General features: G+C 42.3%; 1 protein-coding gene and 1 long non-coding RNA gene across 28 annotated transcripts in view; one reads left to right on the plus strand and one right to left on the minus strand.

The window, feature by feature from the left end:
• The window catches only part of LOC116104506, a 10,212-nt gene extending 1,215 nt beyond the window's left edge, over positions 1–8,997 (plus strand). For both annotated transcript variants that reach the window (XR_004123933.1, XR_004123932.1), the window contains exon 2: positions 8,866–8,997. This is a non-coding gene — a long non-coding RNA (uncharacterized LOC116104506). The remainder of the gene's footprint in view (positions 1–8,865) is intronic.
• The window catches only part of Ccdc158 (coiled-coil domain containing 158), a 69,195-nt gene that overhangs the window by 12,833 nt on the left and 35,105 nt on the right, over positions 1–21,257 (minus strand). For 21 of the 26 annotated variants that reach the window (XM_031391035.1, XM_031391030.1, XM_031391023.1 and 18 more), the window contains 9 exons: positions 20,317–20,799; positions 17,917–18,106; positions 15,866–16,018; positions 13,406–13,518; positions 8,251–8,409; positions 6,366–6,458; positions 5,065–5,190; positions 4,362–4,510; positions 1,713–1,772 (listed from right to left, as the gene is read on the minus strand). In XM_031391035.1, coding sequence (XP_031246895.1) covers positions 1,713–1,772; positions 4,362–4,510; positions 5,065–5,190; positions 6,366–6,458; positions 8,251–8,409; positions 13,406–13,518; positions 15,866–16,018; positions 17,917–18,106; positions 20,317–20,799 — 1,526 coding nt within the window. The remainder of the gene's footprint in view (positions 1–1,712; positions 1,773–4,361; positions 4,511–5,064; positions 5,191–6,365; positions 6,459–8,250; positions 8,410–13,405; positions 13,519–15,865; positions 16,019–17,916; positions 18,107–20,316; positions 20,800–21,257) is intronic. The other 5 variants (XM_031391045.1, XM_031391043.1, XM_031391037.1 and 2 more) reach the window with 3 other exon arrangements.

A 21,257-nucleotide genomic window follows, 5' to 3' on the forward strand; every position in this document is an offset into this window, starting at 1 on the left:
CCTCTCCCTCTCCCTCTCCCTCTGTCTCTGTCTCTGTCTCTCTCTTTTCTACAATAAAACCCTAAAACTATGGACTCCCTCCAGTCATTTAGACTGGAACAATGGAATAAGCCTTCCCCTAAAGAGCCCCGTCTAATCTCCCGCAGGAAAGCCTCCCAGCGTTTCCAGCCTCCAGACCGGACAAAGGATTCTTGCCCTGCGTGAGAACCACCTAGCACCTTCTCTCCCCCATCCCCCTTTTTTCCTTTCAGCCCAGGGCCACTGCCACCCCAGAGTCCCCACCCGTTCTCAGCTCTTCTGCGGTGTCCAGCGATGTCCTGTAATGCCCAAAAGCTAGAACATGTCATCCTTAGCCTCCGTGAGGTCCAGGGACCCCAGACTGCTCCTTCCCACCCCCGCATACTGGGGTTACATGGCTTCCCAGATGACCACTTGGCCTTGTGAAGAGCGTGCTCAACAGTCTCCCACGTCCACCTGTTCAGAGCACCTGAACTCTGGTGAGACGTGGGTCTCTCCCACCCCTTTATTTCCCCACCACCCGGTGCCGTACACTCGTGGGCTCAGCCTCCCACACCAATCATTCATCATGAGAACACCTCATAGGCTTGCATTTTACGGAGGCATTTCTCAACTGTAGTTTCCTCTTCTTAAGCAACTCTAGCTTGCATCAGGTTGACTTAAACTAGCCAGCACAGTTGCTAGAAGTCAGAGTTTTCAATGCCAGATTGGGAGACCAGTGTTCATCGGAACAGGCAGTGATGAGACAGGATTTATAAAGCATTGAATTTTGTGTCCTCTCTGAAAAATGAACTATTAGACTTTTTTTCTCTTTTGCTCACATTGCTCTCAGAAATTGTCCTTTTTAGAGTTTTGTAGAGTGTTGTAAGTTTTCTTTATTTTTTAATGATTTCATTTAGAATTCATCTATTCAATTGATGAATATAGGATCATCTTTAGCACAAGTCTTACGATCTTACATTGATGCTGTTGTAACTTCCTTTGGAACCACCTTTCAAGGTTACAAAAGACATTGTAAATACACATACATGTAGAGAAAGTTCTTTGGTATGGCATACCATACCAATAGTTCATATGGCTAAATATCAGTGCTTTTATCTGGATGCTGAGTGTCCTCCTAAGTCCATGAGTTAAATGAAGGACTAAGGCGCAGTCCCCAGCTTGGAACTACTGGAAAGCTGTGGACCCTTCAGAAGGTGGGGCCTGTGTCACCATGAGTGACAGTCAAGGGAACTGTGATCCCTAGTCCTTTTCTCTCTTGCTTCTCAGCAGTGAGGTGAGCAGCCTGCCTCAGAGTCTTAACATAGCTTTACCATTGCCATCTGACACCCTCAACAGGGTCCCAAAGCAATGAGTGTGCCTGACTGTAGGCTGGAACCTCAGGCATGTGGGGAATATCAACTTTTGTTCTTGTAAGTTCCCCCAGGCAGTGTGCTATAATAACAGAAAGCTAAAGCTCACAATCAGCAAGATTTAAAATAAGCAAAAAAGAAAAGAAAGAAAAGAAAATGCTTTTAATTCACTTCTAGAGCCTTGAAGTCCTTTTTAGAGTTAAGCAATGTAACAGCTTTCCTTCTCTGAAGCCAATATGCACATCAAGTTCCATGAAAACTATTCAAACTCACTTCCCAAATTGCCAGGCCATAGAGAACATTCCTGCACAATGGATCAGCCTAACAGTCTGGTATTCTTACCTGTGGCAGAGCTCTGCTCTCAGGCTTGATTCAGTGATGCAGTCTCTTACTCTGTCATCCCTGTGGAAACAGACAGAACTGTCAACCATACACACATGCATCTCTGTGGAGCAGAACTCAGTCAACCATACACACATGCATCTCTGTGGAGCAGAACTCAGTCAACCATACACACATGCATCTCTGTGGAGCAGAACTCAGTCAACTATACACATGTGTTTCTATGTAGATAGACAGAACTTGGCTAACTGAGGTAAATGCATGTGCACTTCTGGATTCATCTTTTAGAAACAATTTCCGGGCGGTGGTGGTGCACGCCTTTAATCCCAGCACTTGGGAGGCAGAGGCAGGTGGATTTCTGAGTTCGAGGCCAGCCTGGTCTACAGAGTGAGTTCCAGGACAACCAGAGCTATACAGAGAAACTCTGTCTCAAAAAGCCAAAAAGAAAAAAACAAAGAAAAAGAAAAAGAAAAAGAAAAAGAAACAACCAACTACTCACTTATGCTTAACTTTTCTTTAAGCTACCTACGCATCACTGTATTTTAGGCATCCAAGCAAATCTACCAAGAACCAGCTAGTTCTGGATTTCAACTCAGACAACGCTTTCTTCCATGACTTTGTTTTTGGTGTGTAGTTTGTTGTTGTTTTAACAGGTTGGAGCTGTATAGTACTGATTGGCCTGGAACTCACCATGTAAACCAGGCTGGCAACAATCCTCCTGCCTCTGCTCCACAAGTGCTAGGATTCCAGGCACGCACCACTACACAGGCTTTCTTGCAGGCATTCTTCAGCATTGGGGAGAAGTCAGACTTTACTGACAGGGCCATTTGGAGGATTACAGAAAATTCACCGGAATTATCACCAGATACATTTCTTTGATGCAGTCCCAAGTGAAAGTGATGGAAAGTGATGGAAGGTGACTGGGGAAGCTATGGTAAACCTCCGCATCATTAGTGCTCGGGACCAGACTTGTGACACTCTCTTGGTTTCATAAGAGGAAAGTCAATCTATGCTGACATTTAGTCATCTGTCAGTTCACCTTACAACACTGCCCATGTGCAGAGGGCCTATTAGAAAAATGAAAGTGACCAGCTTGGCATGGTAGCACATGCATGCTTCTAATCCTAACACTCTGGATGTTGAGGCAGGGGATCAAGAGTTCAAAGCCGGCTTGGGGTAAGATTGTTTTTTGTTTTTGTTTTTTTAAAAAAAAGACAGTATGTGGTAGTACACCCTTTAATCCCAGCCCTCAGGAGGCAGAGGCAGGCAGGTAACTGTGAGTTTGAGGGTAGCCAGGTTTACACAGTGAATTCCAGCACAGCCAGGGCTACACAGTGACCCTGTCTCATTCCCACACACACACAGAAAAGGAAGTGTTCTGCAAGAGAAAAGACTCTTTGCTGGAATAGCCAACAGAACATTTCTGACATTATGTGCCAGAGGTACATCATACATAACCAATATATTACTAATGCTTTACTGTTAGCAACTATATCAGTCCAGGTAATGTCAGCATTTAGATTAAATATACATTCTCTGAACATCTTAAGGAACTGGAGATGACTTACCATAGAGATATTCAGAAAATTTTACTTTCAGATATTTGCCTTATAAACACATTAATACTACAAAAATAAGATTAATACCAACATGGATACCATGTTAAATGTTTAATATGTTTATCTAAATGACAATTCAAAAGCACTTGAAAAGTACATAGGAGTGTCACTGCTCTCTGTAGATATGGGTCGGGAGGGGCTGGTAAGCTGACTGAATCTGCTTTGGATGAGACTTACTAATTTTATATAAGCCATTGTCAAGAACAGCCAGAGACCTGAGCTTTTCCTATTAGCTTATTCCTTGAGTGCTCCTAGTTCCCAGTGCTACATAGTTCTAGTTTCGAAATAGACTGTGTGTTGTACACAAATCAGTCATTTGGGATTTGTTTCTTTTGCTTATAAGATGGGACAAATAAATGGTGTCCCACCTTGTATTGTCATGGTTTTTTTCACCATGCCTCAGAGGGACAAAAAGTGACCAGCCATGTAAGATCTCAGGTGGAGTGACCATAGGCCATTTCCCCAGGCAGGAGATTAGAAATGCAACTAAAGCTGAGGGCAGATAGAGTATCGGGAGGGCACGCTAACCATGGGAGATTAGAAGCCCCAGCAACTGAGCCAATAAGGCAAGTGTGTGTGTGTGTGTGTGTGTGTGTGTGTGTGCGTGTGCGTGTGCGTGTGCGTGTGTGTGTGTGTGTGTGTGTGTTTCATCCTCAGATCTGAAGGAACCTGGGCGGAACTGGTAGCACAGTCTGCCTGGAGCTTAACTTAGTGTAGCAAAAACTACAAGCAACACCACCCTCTTACAGTTGGTGGTGTGCGATACTCAAGACTATGGATGTGAAATCTCTTGGGAATCTTAAGATACTGCAAACTAACCCTGACTAACCCTGCACTGGTCACTTTCTGGACTGAATGAGCACTCGCGCTTGGGGCTGGCCTTTTTGCTTTTGCCTGATCTCTCCACCTGCATGCTGGTTCAAAGTTGTTGAATCCTCTACCTTCCAAAGGAGCATGTGGACAATTTAATGGTGGCACACTCCTGGGAGAAGCTTTGCCATCATGAGCATGCAGTCTTACGGTCACCTACAATGCTCCAAGAGACGCAGTCCTCCCAGCCTCCTCAGCCTTGTTCAGGGGCATGGCTGGCTCCTCATTGATCACGCTTCTCAACTCCTGCAGAAGTTGCTTCAGGTCCCTCGTCGGGTCCTCCTTCAGTGTGTTGGTTTTTATAGAGTGCTGATTAAAACAACCCACACATCTGTATATTATATTCTTTTATAAAAGTAATGTAGCTGCTAGACAGGAACTATGGAAAAGCAGAATAAATGACGGTTTATTTTGCAGTGCACAGGTCCATTTCAACTACTAGTCATTTGGCCAGCACCCTACTTTTATTTAAATAGTATGTGCAGTGGTTCTGATGACCCTGTTGCCATTTTAAAGACAGAACTTTTAAAAGTAAAAGTTTGATTATTGTAACTGATATACAGAACAAGTCTTTCTTCAGAGAAAGTCTGAATTTATATTGTCCATATTTTTCTTGTGTTTTGAAAGAATAAAAACTTCTGCATATAATGTAATTAAAACGTACTTTAATATTTTTGTTATCATTAATCCCAATGATTATTTCATTTTGCCTTTTTCAAGAAAATAGCGAAGAATTTTTTTCAGTCTGGATTCCTAGAAATTGTATAAATCTAAGATCTAGTCACTGAAATGCTAGCTATAAACATTACTTTTGAAGGTGACTTTTCCCATTCATTTCATGGATTACACGATGGCTTACTAACATGAGACAGGAAGCTGGCTGTTGACTGGGAGGATGGTACGTTAGAATGAGACCGAGTCACAGATGCTGGCTGGAGAAGGCGAGGTTTCATGGAAGAATTGGAGGTGTATCCAGGGCCCTGAAGTTCCTACAAATAATGCAGATGTGAGCAAAGTAATGCCAACCTATAGCTACAAAGAATTATGAAATCAAAATTATTTTTAATTCCATAGACAAACCTATTATTAAAACTTTAAAATAATGATCAACTTAAACTATACTTCTGAAAAATATACACATTTCAGTTTAAAAGCATCATTTTTAAGAAAAGATGTTTCGCTGTCATGTAGATTATTCCACAAACAAGCTAAACATTGCCCCTTTGGGTCTTTGTATTCACTCAGCACCCGAGTGTGTAAGACTCTCCTCGGGTACTCAAGTCAGGCGCTTGTGGAACACTGTTCTACTTGCTTATTGTCAAGTAGGTCTAAAATGTGATGCTTCGATGTTATCTTTTTTTTTCGGTTTTTCGAGACAGGGTTTCTCCATGTAGTCCTGGCTGTCCTGGAACTCACTCAGTAGACCAGACTGGCCTTGAACTCAGAAATCCGCCTGCCTCTGCCTCCCAAGTGCTGGGATTAAAGGCATGAGCCACCACCGCCCAGCCCAATGTTATCTTAAATCACAAGTGTGGACACACCGAGTAGTAACACCTCCACAGACTCCATAAGTGCTAACAGCAGATTGTGTGAAACTATATTTAGATATAAGATATGCAGGGACCTGGGAGTTGGCTCAGATGGTAAAGGGCTTGGGTACAAACATAAGGACTTGAACTCTAGGACTCATGCAATGAGCCAAACTTCTGTAAGCCCCAGGCAGAGGTGGAGAGACAGGGGCCTTGCTGGTCAGCCAGACTGACCTAGTTAGTGAGTGCCAGGTTCAGTGAGAGATCCTGTTGGAAAGTGACTGAGGAAGGACCTAACACGGACCTCTGGCTTCTACAGTGATCACTTAAAGACACGCAAATATGCTGGGCGGTGGTGGCACACGCCTTTAATCCCAGCACTTGGGAGGCAGAGGCAGGTGGATTTCTGAGTTCAAGGCCAGGCTGGTCTACAGAGTGAGTTCCTGGACAGCCAGGGCTATACAGAGAAACTCTGTCTTGAAAACAAAACAAAACAAAACAAAAAAAAAACCCCACACAAATATGAAACACACACACACACACACACACACAGACTGTATGTAAAGAAGCTATCAAAACATCTCAAGCATAGGCATTGTTTCTGCTTAAACTATGTATTATGAAAACACCCTTACTTTTACATCCAAAGTGTGCTGAAGTTTTAGACGCACCGATTCCTGTTCCTGGCGCTGTATTATATCTTGACACTCTGCAAACTGCAAAGATGCCTACAATCGAGCAACCACAAGTGGTTTATCCCCCGTTCTTTAGGCACTTTTAATTCATTAACCTGTAATATAGTTTTCAGCTCTTCAAGGAAAACCATCTACCCCTGGCACACTGTATTGTAGTGATCCATGTATCTGTCGCAGTCAGTCATGTAGCCTATCTTATCCAGTGTACACACAGCATATATGCAGTAATTAGTATGAATGAATGAACTAAGAATGAGATGAGTAAAAAGCTTTATTAAAGCATAAAGTTTATATCTGGGCTCAGAGGTGAGGCCTATAATTCTAGGACGTAGGAGGCAAAGGAAGAAAGATCAGTGGTTCAATGTCACCCTGGGCTATATATAGCAAGATTGGGGCCACATTCAAAAATCCAAAACTACAACTGAATTCAGAATAGCATGTCTTAGGAAACATGGCTGGCACAGTCAGATCATGGAGTATTTTATCTAACCACAAAGGTCTGCCTTCTTAGGAATTAGTCATTGTTTTGGATGCCGTTAGGTTTTCAGGGTTTCTAAGTAACAGGAAGACAGATTTATTCCTGTGTAACAGTGATAGACAGTGCCAGGCCCTTCTTCCTTCTGGCTTCTACCCAACCTTTCCAGACCTAGATCCTTTTTGATGGTTGGTTTGATGCAGATGGAGGCATGTTTACTCAGGTAGATAAGGATAGCAAGGACATATCATATCTGCTGCTCCTACGATCGTGTTAGCTGAAAATTGTAGAGAGAATATCTTGTGTACTATCCGTTGAATGGATGCATCGCCTGTCAGTTAAAAAAGCCCATGGCCTATGGCTTAGGCAGGAAATAGAAAATGAGAAATTTGGGAGGAGAAAGAATTCTGGGATAGAGCTAAGTGGGAGTTCCACCCAGGAAGATGTGAGGAGACAGACACATGGTAACTGAGCACAGGTAACCAACCATGTGGCAGATTGTAGATTAAAAGAAATGGGTTATCTTGTTATGATTCTAGTCAACGAAGAGCCTAGCCATATGGCCAAGGTATTTGTAAATACATTTTGAGTCTGAGTCTTATTTCTGGGAGCATGGGGTTGGGAGGTGGAATCAGGGCCTAACTTCAACAGAAAATGGTTATTTTGGGGGGAGGGAGTATGCTATTATGACTTGAGTCAAAAAATGTTTCCCATAGGCTGTGGAAGCTTTAGGAAGTGGGGCCCAGCAGACAAAAAGCCCCATAGAGCAGCAGTTCTTAACCTTTAGGAGTTGAATCACCCTTTCACAGGGGTCACCTAAGACCATCAGAAATATGAGATATTTACATTTATTATTCATAACAGTAGCAAAATTAGTTATGAAGTAGCAACAAATTTTATGGTTAGAGGTCAGCACAACATGAGGAGCTGCGTTAAGGGGTCACAGCATTAGGAAGGTTGAGAACCACAGTCCTAGAGACAGGACTTTCTTCACCTGGCACCTTGTCTTCACTTGGCTCCCTGATCTATCATATGGTGTGGATATTATTCTTCCTACTATCGTGAGCTCCACAGTAACCTTCCTTATGGGGCATACTGAGAGAAAGATGAAATTGAGACTGAAAACAAGCCTCTCCTGTCCTTCCAGGTAGTTTGGTGACAGCAACACAGTTACTGACTACCTACACAGTGGCAGATCTCTAACTTGTCTCCTGAGTTAGTGACACCCTGCCTCTGTGCTGTGAGACTGAGATATGATGCTAGATGGTGGCACCGAACTTCCACTGAGAACTATGCTATCCAGCTGTTGTCCGGGTGCTAATTCCCACATCACCTCAGCTAAGAAACTACCTTGTCAAGAGCGACTTCCATGTTGGCAACCTTCTCCTTCAAGCGCCGTTCCTGAGACCGCAGCACTTCTAACTCCCCAGCCATCTTGTTTTTTTCTGTTGCTACGGTACTCAACTCTTTGCTGAGCTTACTCTTCTCTTCTTTCAAAAAGTGTCTCTCCTACAATTATGGAAGAGAAAGAATCAGGAATAATTGCTGATAAAAATTTGATAAGTGCTGAAACCTAAAACTTCTGTCAAAGCACTCTGATACATTTTCATCTCTACTAGTATCCTCAGATCTTTGGTAACATCTACAAAGTATGAAGCAGCCATGCATTTAAAAAGCAGAATTTTGCTCTGTAGTACAGCTTCAGGTTAGGGATGGTGATTCATCGTGAAGTTCTTTTATCGTTCAGGATTGTTTTGGCTATCCTGGGTGTTTTGTTTTTCCATATGAAGTTAAGAATTGTTATTTCAAGGTCTATAAAAAAATCATGTTGGAATTTTGATGGGGGTTGTAAGGAATCTGTAGATTGCTTTTGGTAAGATGGCCATTTTCACTGTTAATCCTACCTATCCATGAGCATGAGAGATCTTTCCATTTTCTGAGATCTTCTTCAATTTCTTTTTTTAGGGAATGGAAGTTCTTATCACTTCTTCGGCTAGAGCAATAGTGATAAAAACTCCATGGATTGGTACAGAAACAGACACATTGTTCAATGGAATCAAATCGAAGACCCCAAAATAAAGCCATGCACCTATGATACTTGATTTTTGATAAAGAAGCCAAAACCATAAAATGGAAAAATGAAAGCATCTTTAACAAATGATGCTGATGTCTGCATGTAGAAGAATGAAAATAGATCCACACTTATCACCCTGCACAAAACTTAAGTCCAAGTGGATAAAGGATCTGAACATAAAACCAGATACACTAAATCTCATAGAAGAGCAAGTGGGAAATACCCTAAAATAAATTGGTATAGGAGACAATTTCATGAACACCAATGGCTCAGGTTCTAAGACTAACAATTGATAAATGGGACCTCATGAAACCACAAAGGTTCTATAAGGCAAAGGACATTGTCAATAGGACAAACTGGCAGCCTACAGATGGGGACAGGATCTTCACCAACCCTACATCTGACAGAGGGCTAATATCCAAAATTTACAAAGGACTCAAGAAATTAGACATCAACAACCCAAATAACCCAATTTAAAAATGGGGTACAAAACTAAACAGAGAATTCTCAACAGAGGAATCTTGAATGGCCAAGAAGCTCTTAAAGGAATGTTCAAAGTCCCTAGTCATCAGGGAAAATGCCAATCAAAACATCTCTGAGGTTCTGTCTTACACCCATCAGAATAGCTAAGATAAAAAACTCAAGAGTTAGCACATGCTGGAGAAGATGTGGAGCAAGGGGAACACTTTTTCGTTGCCAGTGGGAGGGCAAACTTGAACAACTACTTTGGAAATCAATTTGGCAGTTTCTCAGGAAACTGGAAATAGTTCTATTTCAAGACCCAGCTATACCACTCCTGGGCATATACCCAAAAAGATGCTCAAACATCTCACAAAGATGCTTGCTCAACTATGTTCATAGCAACTTTATGTATAATACCCAGAAACTTGAAACAACTTAGATGTTCCCCAACTGAAGAATGTGGTACATTTACACAATGGAATACTATTCAGTTATTAAAAACAAAAACATCATGAATTTTGCAGGCAAACAGTTGGAACTTGAGAATATCATCCTTAGTGAGGTAACCCAGTCAAAAAAGGAAATGCATAGTATATATATACTTACTTGTAAGTGGATATTACCCAAAAAATACAGGTACCATGTTACACTCCACAGACCCAAAGAAGCTAAACAAGAAGGAAGGCCCAAGTGAGGAAGCCTGAATCTCACTTAGAAAGGGGAATAAAATAGTCATAGGAGGCAGATGGAGAGAGAGTACTAAAAGGGGGAATGGGGAAGGGAATAGGGGTTCAGGATTAGGTGTGGGGAAGGACATGAGAGATGGCTAGATGGCCATGAGTATGAATAGATATCTGCAACTGACTGGGGTGAGGAGGTGAGGGGCATCTCCAGGAAGAGACAGAGACCTGGGATAAGGGAGGTGCCCAAGAATCAATGAGGATGACTTTAGCTGTGACTCACTAAATTGGGGATATGGAACCGGAAGAGACCACCTCCTGTAGCCAGGCAGGAACCCCAGCGGAGCAATAGAGACACTAACCCACCTACAAGACTTTCAACTCAAAATTTATCCTGTCTATAAGAAATGCAGATATAGGAGATGGAACAGAGACTGAGGGAATGGCCAACCAATAACTAGCCCAACTTGAGACCCACCCCATGGGCAAGCACCAGTCCCTAACCCTATTAATGATACTCTGTTATGCTTGCACACAGCATACTGTCCCTCTGAAAGGCTCCACCCAGCAGCTGACTCAGATAAATACAGAGACAGCCAAACATTGGATAGAGTTTGGGGACTCTTATGGAAGAATAATAGGAAGAATTCTGGGCCCTGAAGGGGACAGGAACTCCATAGGAAGACCAACAGAGTCAACTAACACGGACCCTTGGGGTTCTCAGAGTCTGAACCATCAATCTAAGAGCATAGACGGGTTGGACCTAGGCTTCCCACACATATGTAGCAGATGTGCAGCTTTTTCTTCATGTGGATCCTGAGCAACTTGAGCCAGGGCTATCCCAAAAGCTATTGCCTGTATGGTATGTTCTTCTACCTGGGCTGCCTTGTTTGGCCTTACTGGGAAAGCATGTGCCTAGCCTTGAAGAGACTTGAAGTGCCAGGGTGGAGGGATACCCAGGGAGTTGGGGACACCTGCTCAGAGGAGAAGGGGATGGGGGAAAAGGAAAGGACTGTGAGAGGGTGATTGGGAGGGGGACAGTGAGTGGGATATAAAGTGAATAAATAAAACAAAATTAAATTTAAAAAATAGAATTTTGGTGCAGTAGGATTGAATAATAGTATACTAAATTTTACTGAAATTTACTTTAAATAATAACATAGTTAAAGAAGACACATTTATTTGAAAGTCTCAAGAGGACTGGAAAGATAGCTTAATGGTTAAGAGCACTAACTGCTCTTCTGAAGGTCCTGAGTTCAAATCCCAGCAACCACATGGTGGCTCACAACAATCTGATGCCCTCTTCTGGTGTGTCTGAAGATAGCTACAGTGTACTTAATTATAATAATAAATAAATCTTTGGGCTGGAGCAAGCAGAGGTTCTGAATTCAATTCTCAGCAACCACATGATGGCCCACAACCATCTGTACAGCTACAGTGTACTCATATACATAAAATAAATAAATCTTTTAAAAAAGAAAGTCTCAAGAGTTTCAATTTTGCTTCAGGGTTGAACACTTATTTCACAAATATTTACTGTGGGTTGTATGACATAGTAACAAAGGAGGCAGACAGAGATCTAGCTCTCAAGTTACCTGTCAGGATAGTGGTGGAAATAGAATAGCTGATATAATATGTTTGGTATTAAACGAAAAACTTTTCCAAATTAGTTTTCTCCTCTTTGTATTTTTTTCATAATCAATGTGTTTGCTACAAATATATCAGAAAGTATTGTCATGACACAGTGTGTGTGTGTGTGTGTGTGTGTGCGCGCGCGCGTGTGTATTCTCCCTCCCCTTTTCTGTTTGGATTGGGCAGGAACATCTGTAGATTGGAAGATGGGTTTGTTTTCCAAGTCTCCTCTTGCTTTGTCTGAGAGAGTGTCTCTGAGCTGTTTCATGTGGAGGCAGGCATGGGCTGACATCAAGCAGTGACTCACAAATCCCTAATTACCATCAACTGCGAGAAGTACTACCTTAGACCCCCAGAAGGAAGGAATAAAGAGAAAGAGAAAAGAATATGTTCAGGAAAATGGGAAAGAACAGAGAAAGGAAATTCTACAAGATAAGGAGTATACCAATATATGTACATTCTAAAGGATCCCCAGGGCTCACTGTGGGTGATCAGCTAGTAATTGATTTAGTTACACTGGTTATTTTTACTTATACCACTCCTTTTGCATGTTTAGTACAGTCAGTCCTGCAATAATATAAACATGTAAATTTGCTTCAAACTGACATCAGAGAATATTTGAACATAACACAAATTTCATGTTTGCTTATGAACATTTTCAGTCAATGACTGTGAAAATTTCATGTGACTAGCTAGAGCTGTGTAGGAATACACAAAGCCTACACACACTTTTCAAAGGCATGTATCAGCTACCCCACTTTATGCTGGATTGTGAGCCACATTAGGTCTTCCATTCCTTCACAATAATGGACAGTTTCATGAGCAAAATCCAGTTTTCTTTTCAAGATAAAAGACCACACATACATGTACATATACGTATACATTTCATTTTCTTACCTGGGAACCAAACCAGGGCTTTGCACTTGCCAGGCAAGCAGGCAAGCGCTCTATCATTAAGCTCTCCCCAGCTGCTGTAGCACTGAACAGTCCCACCTATGTAAAGCTGTGTCCCTGTCCTCAGGCGCCTACCTCTCTGTGTAGTCCTGTAGCCTCACTGCTCATCCAAGCCCTGTACGGTTTAGTACACAATTCTTTACAACATAGTTTAAGGAAGACATTAGAGCGGTATTGATTATATTTGTTTATAAGTGTAAGCAAACTACAATCCTGCCACTACTAGGAATGGCCTTTGCCTGTCCCCGAACTAGCTGTTCTTTAGGATCCTGGAGGTGACTCAGCAGCTTAGAACTTGTTGCTGTTGCAGAGGACCCAGGTTCCCAGCGGCCACATGGTGGCTCACAACCATCCATAACTCCAGTGCCAGGGCATCTGACACATTTTCTGTCTCTGAACATACATGGCATGCATGTGGTACGTACACACATACATATACGCATGTGTGTATATAAATACACACACATATGTACATACACATATGCAGGCAAAACAGTCACATACATAAAATAAAAACCCTAAAAATTAAATTAAATTTAAAAATTCCTCATATTCCTTTGGGAACTTCACTTCATTCTCTCAATCAGAAATCTTTCTCCAACTGTACTTCCTGTGCTATGCCTTCTTCTGCCTTATGGTATATTAATGAGCGAGTGAGCGAGCGAGTGAGAGACCATGCTGGTTTCTCAGGACAAACACTCACCTTATTAGCACTTGTCACAGCCTCTTCTAAAAACTGCACCTTGCTCTGCAGGGCATCTATTTGACCTCTCTTGGCTGTGATTTGCTTCTGCATGCCCATTGCCACCTTCATAGCTGTGAGAAAGATACAAGCTGTACATTTTGAGAGCCTACTGAAATCTATGGGAAGACAGCAAGTGGAATGCACTAAGGTCCCTCGGAAGTGTCTATTAAAACATCATGAAATAAGGACTTTAGGGTTTCTAGTATTGGGTTATATAAAATAACTGCAGCAAACACTCACAGATTTTCAACTAAGTAAAATATATATGCTGATGTTTTGTGGTTTCTTTGCTATCAGAATTAATTTCACTGACTACTGTTAGTTTCATATTTTCATTGGTAATAATAATAATGAACAAATTTATACACATAGGAAATAAACACATAAGTCAGCATATATGTTTAACCAAGATGATTTTTTTCAGAAACTCATGTTTTAAGTATCATTTAAGACATCCACTACTGGGCTGGAGAGATGGCTCAGCCGTTAAAGGCTAGGCTCACAACCAAAAATATAAGACATCCACTACTAACAGACTTTTAAACGATCCCAGTGATGCCACAAGCCATGCCATTTCATTCTCAAAAGGTATTGTCATATGCTAAAACTCACAGTAGTAAAAATACCACAGAAGCATACAAATGACTGTTTTGGGGGAAAAGATGAGACCATTTTATTTTATTTTTAATTTTTTAAAGATTTATTTTATTTTATTTATAATTATATTATATTATTTATTTATTTATAACTATTTATTTTATTTATGTGCTTTTTTTGCTTGCATGTATATATGTGTACCACATGTGTGCTTTGTGCTGCCTGTGAATGCCAAAAGAGGGAGTCAGATTCCCTGGAAAAGGAGTTATAGATGTGAGCCACCTATCTGAGTACTGGTAATTCAACCCTGGTCCTCTAGAAGAGTAACAGGTGCTCTAATCCACTGAGCTGTCTCTCCAGCATCTCCCCCTGAGAATGCTTTAGTTGGATACACTCCACGGACTCTTTAGGATGTGGTAAGCTAAGGAAACAATATGGGGAACCTGTCTTTACATAGAAATGTAAAATCAGAAGACCCTATCTTTTATTACAAGTCAGTTGAGAAAAATCTGTTTGAAACTAATGTTGCTTTGAGTCAGGCCTAGCTATAAATTAGAAGTTAAAAAGGAAAAGAAAAACATACTATCTGTTGAAAACAACCCATCAGAAAAATACTAAGTCTGATTTTTTTCATTAACAGCATATGGTTCTTGCCAGGTGTGGTTCAGAATGCCTTTAATCTCAGCTTCTGGAATAGAAACAGGAAGAGCAGGAGCTCAAAGTCAATTCAGCTACACAGCAACTTTGAGGCTAATCTGAGCAAACAAAACAAACTGTGCTGTTGGACAAGCATAAATGAATCTTCTAACTAATTAGGACAAACAAACAGACAATACAAAGACCAAATAACCTCAGGGGCCAACAAGACATCTCAAGAGACAGCCAACTCCAGAGTGTTGTCCTCTGACCTCAACACACACACACACACACACACACACACACACACACACACACACACACACACAAACACATGAGATACACAGACACAGCCCTATAACACACCCCGTAATAAAGCCTGGCATGGAGCAGCCACATGTAATCTGTACTCTCTGGCTAGGCAATGTAGCAAAATCAGGACCTCCAGGTCAGCAAACAAGAAAGACTGTTTGAAAAAATGAACTGGAGACTAATGGAAGAAGACACCCGATGTCGACCTCTGACCACTGTACACATATTGAAGAAATCAAAACACATATTAAACACATATTAAAGAAATCAAAAATACAAAAACTATGCTTAAATTGTATAGTCAGCTAATACAGATATACCCAGAATGGCAGAAGGACCTGAGAGGAACAGTTGCTCTCACTGATGATCCTCATGAGCACTCACAAGCACGTGCATGGATCAGTACGACCCTGAGTAGAAGATGTCAAGTGCTTCATGAGATACAGACCCCTCGTCTAGAGTCCTATTTCCCAATCTCATATCATTTTTATCACAGAGAAGTCAAGAGCTGCCAATTAACAACTGAACTACAGTTTATGCAGACACTGTATGAATAAAAAATGTGAGGTTCAATGAAAATATCAGTGGCTTGTATTTCTAGCTTTAAAAATAAGGGGAAACCGTGAGATTTGTTAAAAATTACTGAAATAGCCATAGAAAGAAAAAGTGATATGTCTTCAGATATGTCAGGAATGTGTCAGTCTCCCTTAAATCAGTAGAAACACTCATTTGTGCCACCCAGCACCCCTACCTAGATATGTCTTTCTCACATTACTGGGCGCTGTGAAGAGGTGCTAAGCAGTATATCCAGGACAGTGTCTGAAACAATCTAGGCAATGGGTTTAAAAACAGAGGCACTGAAGCAGAGCATACCGTGGCCATCGGACCCTTCCATGGTCTTGAGTGTGTTCCTTGTTTGCTCCAGTTCAGACTGAGCTGACTTGAGCTGCATCTTCAGTCGGTTTGTAGTGCTCTCCATCTCCTCACTTTTGTTTCGGAAGTTCCTCTTTAAGACTTCATAGTCCTCTACATAACATAGCGACAATGTCTGTACTCAGTGATCATGGCATCTCAGAGGCTGGGGACAAACTCACTCACTCCAGATTCCCAAGTGTCTCGTTTTCCTCCCTATCTCTATACTAAACCCAAGGCCTTGCCATTACAGGCAAGTATTTTATTTTACTACCAAGTTACTCTAGTTATCTATCTATCTATCTATCTATCTATCTATCTATCTATCTATCTATCTATCTATCTATCTCTAGTAACTATCAAAATACCTGGAACACAGTCAACACTCCAGCATTAACGAAGGGAGAGACTCCCCAGATCCCACTCACAGCTGAGGAACGATTGGTAGTTGATGGCTGCTGGGGAAGACCTCATTTTTTTTATTTTGTTTTTCAGGGGTGTTGTAAGTTGCCCATGCTTTGGTGGATGGCCCTAAATCCATGCATACTTAAGCAACACTAATTGGAATTAGTGGGCTATAAAAAATAATAATAAGAGGACATGCAGTTGGGAGGGAGATGGGAGAGGTTTCCAGGGAGAGTAGAACAGAAACAGGAGGGATGGATATGACCAAATGCAGTGCATGTGTGTGTCAACATTTCCAGATTTCTATACTCTAAAAACACTTGGCACAAACTCATCCACCATATATTCTATTTTCCTAAGAATATGATATATATTTTTGAGGGGAAGACAAGGTCTCTTGCAGTCTGGCTTGTCTCAAGCTCAACACACTGCTGAAAATAAGCATGAACTCCTGACTCTCATTGTCATGCATCACACTTGGCTATGACACAGATTTACATACACAAGTCCAGCTCCACATGGCCTCGGTGCCGCCTCATCTGACTGCCTCTGCCTGACTCTTTGCGCCCACGCCTGCCTTTTCCCTAGTTTCCTTTTTAGTTATTGCTATTATTGTTTTCTAATTCCACAAACTAAAACCCAGAACAAACTCACCAGTCACTAATTCTACAGCTGCATCCTTTCAAATTGTGTGTGTGTGTGTGTGTGTGTGTGTGTGTTGGTATGTGTGGTTTTGTTGTTGTTGTTGTTTTGAGAAAGGATCTCACTATATAACTCTGGCTGTCCTGGAACTCATAGTGTAGATCAGGCTGGTCTTGTACTCATAGATCTACCATCTCCACCTCCCCACTGCTGGGTTAAAGGTGTGCACTACCACATTGTCCAAAGAGCAATTCTTTGCTCTTCCCCCATTCTTGCTGCCACTGCCTCTGTTCAAGTCCCCATCACATAGATTTCTCCTTTCAGTGGTTTTGCATAACTTCTATTTATACATGTCAGTTTATTAAACCTTTAATCACATAATTTGGCTCAAAGGATGCAGGGTCCCCATTTCCATAAAAGTAAAGCTGTAGGGCTGGCGAAATGGCTCAGTGGGTAAGAGCACTGACTGCTCTTCCGAAGGTCATGAATTCAGATCCCAGCAACCAAGTGGTGGCTCACAACCACCCATAATGAGATCTGACACCCTCTTCTGGTGTGTCTGAAGACAGCTACAATGAATTACACTGGAGTGAGCGGGCCAACAGAAGATCCTAAGTTCAATTCCCAGCAGCCACACACATGATAGCTCACAGCCCTCTGTACAGCTACAGTGTACTCATACACATAAAATAAAAATAAAAATAAAACTTTTTTTTAAAAAAAGTAAAGCTGTAAAGACAACCCCTCAGGAAGCCTGGACTCAGCTCCTCACCCTACGCTTTGGAACTGAGGACTGAATACAGGTAATATAAGCATTGACTAGTAAGCATCAAGATGCAATCTCCTCACAGACAACCATGAGAAGTGCAGTACAGATCACATCCTGCAGCAGCTTGGCCATCTGCATCTGTGGTGTGAGACCAGACCTCACAGCATTTAGGGCAGAGGGAACTGAGGTGCCATACCTGAGAGATGGTTTAGTTCAGTCCTACTACTCTTCACCTCATTTAACAGCTGATCTCTCTCATGTCTGATGTCCTTCACCGCTCGGAGCCGCTCTGAGCCTGCATTCACCAGCTTCACCTTCTCCAGTTCCAGGTCACTCACTCTGGCTTCAAGCTCCCGAATCTTTGCATCTTTTTTATCTTTTAAAATCTGGTTTGACAAATACAAAGTACTGTAAAAGAACATATACATGTATAGCACAAACCAGTCTCATTAATACTCTATCTACTTTTAATGTCAGTACTTCTGAGGACACTGAGTGATAGAATACTCATGAGAAGCAACTTAGGGTATATGTATATGTTCTTAGGCTCCAGTTTCCGAGGATGCATCATGACAGGAAGCATAGGAGGTGGGACATCTCAGTCCAGTGGCAGGGATGTGTTGTGTGACTTCCTGACATCTTGGCAGATCAGAGAGCAGAGAACTCAGGTCAGAACCCAAAGCAAATATTACCTTCAAGACCTGCCTCCAGTCGCCAATCTTTGCTGGCTATGTCACAGACCCAAAGGTTTTACAACCATCCAACACGTCACTGTCACCTGGGAACATGCACTCAAGCCACGAGCCTGGGAGGGCATCCCAAAATCAAACCATAATAGTTGGTAAAGGAAAAAAGACTAGCAACGGAAATGGAAGGAGTTGTGAGGGAAGGGGGATGGATGTGAGGGAGGGAGATGGATGTGAGGGAGGGAGATGGATGTAAAGGAAGGGGATGAATGTGAGGGAAGGGGATGGATGTGAGGGAGGGGGATGTAGGTGAGGAAGGGGATGGATGTGAGGGAGAGGATGGATGTGAGGGAGGGGGATGAATGTGAGGGAGAGGATGGATGTGAGGGAGGGGATGGATGTGAGGGAGGGGGATGGATGTGAGGGAGGAGGTAGATGTGAGGGGAGGGGCTGCCTGTTCCTGTTCATCAAGATGGCTCACAAGGCTTGTCTTTGGCTGGCATTTAGGAATTCATGAAATCTTTTTGACACTTAGCTACTAAGAGTGGCTCATTGTGGAAACTGTTTCTGTGAGCTATATAATTAGATGAATACCTGCTTCCCTCCTTGGAGATAAGAAACTGGACCTGTCATGAATAGGCACATACATCATCAGCCTCCATTAAACTATCCTGGGACTGTGCCCTAGATAAACAGTGGGCAGCATTTTAGTTCTCACGGTTTCTTCTGGGGTAGTTGAGTATGTACGGGGCATAAAAGCGACTTCTGGAAACTGGTTTTCTCTAGGCTTTACCATATTACTTTTTTCCTTTGGCAACTCTTATTGTCTGAATTTAGGACTCCCTCCACAGGCTCATGATCTGAATGCTTGTTACCTAGCTGGCAGTGCTATTTTTTTTTTTTTTTTTTTTCTGAGACAGGGTTTCTCTGTATATCCCTGGCTGTCCTGGAACTCACTCTGTAGACCAGGCTGGCCTTGAACTCAGAAATTCTGTCTCCGAAGGGCTGGGATTAAAGGCATGTGCCACCACTGCCTGGCCTGAGTACATTCTTAATGGAAATAGATCACCAGGACTAGCCTTTGAAGGTTCCACCCAGACCACTCTGCTTACTGGTCTATATAGTAAATTCCAGGCCAGCCATGGGTACGTAGTGAAACTATCTCAAAAGAAAAAGCCAGATTTCGTGTTATGTGACTTGTGCTTGGAGTCCCAGAATTTGGCAGAATAATCACTGCAGGTCTAAGGCCAGCTTGAGCCAACATAATGAGATTCGTGGGACCTGGCTTCCAAAAAAAATCAAAAAGATATGGGGAGAAAAAAACCTACAAAGATAACTAAGATGTGTACCCTGCTTTAAGAAGTCACCTGTGCAGTAAGGAGGCTCATTATTTAAACACACAGACTACATACAGACAAAGTTGAACGGGATAACAGAATGAGGGAAAGAGACTAATATTTACTTAGGCCAGGTTGTCTTTGATGCATATTTTCTTATCTAAGCCACACACTAGTCTAATCGAGTTGTTGTGTTTTTCTGTTTGCTTGTAATTTTCACAGACACATGCACCAAGAGTCAGTGAATAGGCCCACGTTATATAGTTGTTGGGAAGGAGGACATGGAGGTCAAACTCCCATCTGTGAAAAAACACCTCCACTCCAGGCTTGGGTATCATACCACAGAGAGGCTGCACTCCTTGCCATTTTCCTTTTGACCCTGAGCCATTTTGGAGTCATATATTCTTTTTAGAGTGAAAGTAGAAATCTTTTCTCAAAAACACACATGCATATCAACTCAGATAATTTGCACAGTAGGCCACAAACCTCAAGAACCCTTCTCAATCATGAGGTCATTGCTGCTTTGAGAACAGAGAATTCGAGAACTAACCGGCCCACAACCACCACTCAGACCTTAAACTCCTGCAGCTCCAGCTTCCGGTCGTTAATCTCCTTCTCTAGCTGAGCCTTCTCCACTTGCATAGCGCCCGCGGTTCGCCCATGCTGGCCAACCAGCTGAGTCATGTTCTCAATCTGCTGCCTCAGAATCTCGATGACCTTGTCCTTTTCCGCCATCTGAAGTTTGAGTGCCTCGCATTCCGTCTGCACGTTTCTGAGGTGGTCCCCCTCATTCTTCAGGTGTTGAAGCTCCTGTAACTTCAAGTCCACCCGAGAGCGGAGCTTTGTGATCTCTGCATTGGTGGCCTCGATGGCGCGTTCCTTCTCCTGGAGGGAAGCTGTCAGGTCGGACACTGTCCTCTCAGAGCTCTCAAGGTTCATCTTCTTGGCCGTCAACTCTTCCACCACCTTGCGCAGCATCTCCTTGGTGGACTCCAGCTGGGCAGTGAGGGAGGACACTTTCTCCAGACTCTCATTCTTCCCCTGAATGGCTGCCATCTTTGGTAAAAGGAAATTTCATAATTTTTTTTTTTTTGGTTTTGTTTTGTTTTTGTTTTTGTTTTTTTGGTGGGGGGCAAGCAGGTTAACTCAAAGCATGAAATCCTGAACTGAACACTTCAAATAACCTAACTTAAATCATTTTGCAGTCAGAGCATCAGGACTCTGTGTGTGTGTGTGTGTGTGTGTGTGTGTGTGTGTGTGTGTGTGTGTGTGTAAAGAAGCTCTGGGGGCTAGAGAGATGGCTTAGCAGTTAAGAGATCTTCCAGAGGTCTGAGTTCAATTCCCAGTAACAACATGGTGACTCACAACCGTCTGTAATGAGATCTGATGCCCTTTTCAGGTGTGTCTGAAGACAGCTACAGTGTACTCATATAAATAAAATAAATAAATATTAAAAGAAGAAGAAGAGGAGGAAGAGGAAGAGGAGGAAGAGGAGGAGGAAGAGGAGGAGGAAG

Source organism: Mastomys coucha, unplaced genomic scaffold, assembly GCF_008632895.1.
Source record: "Mastomys coucha isolate ucsf_1 unplaced genomic scaffold, UCSF_Mcou_1 pScaffold22, whole genome shotgun sequence".
NCBI lineage: Eukaryota > Metazoa > Chordata > Mammalia > Rodentia > Muridae > Mastomys > Mastomys coucha.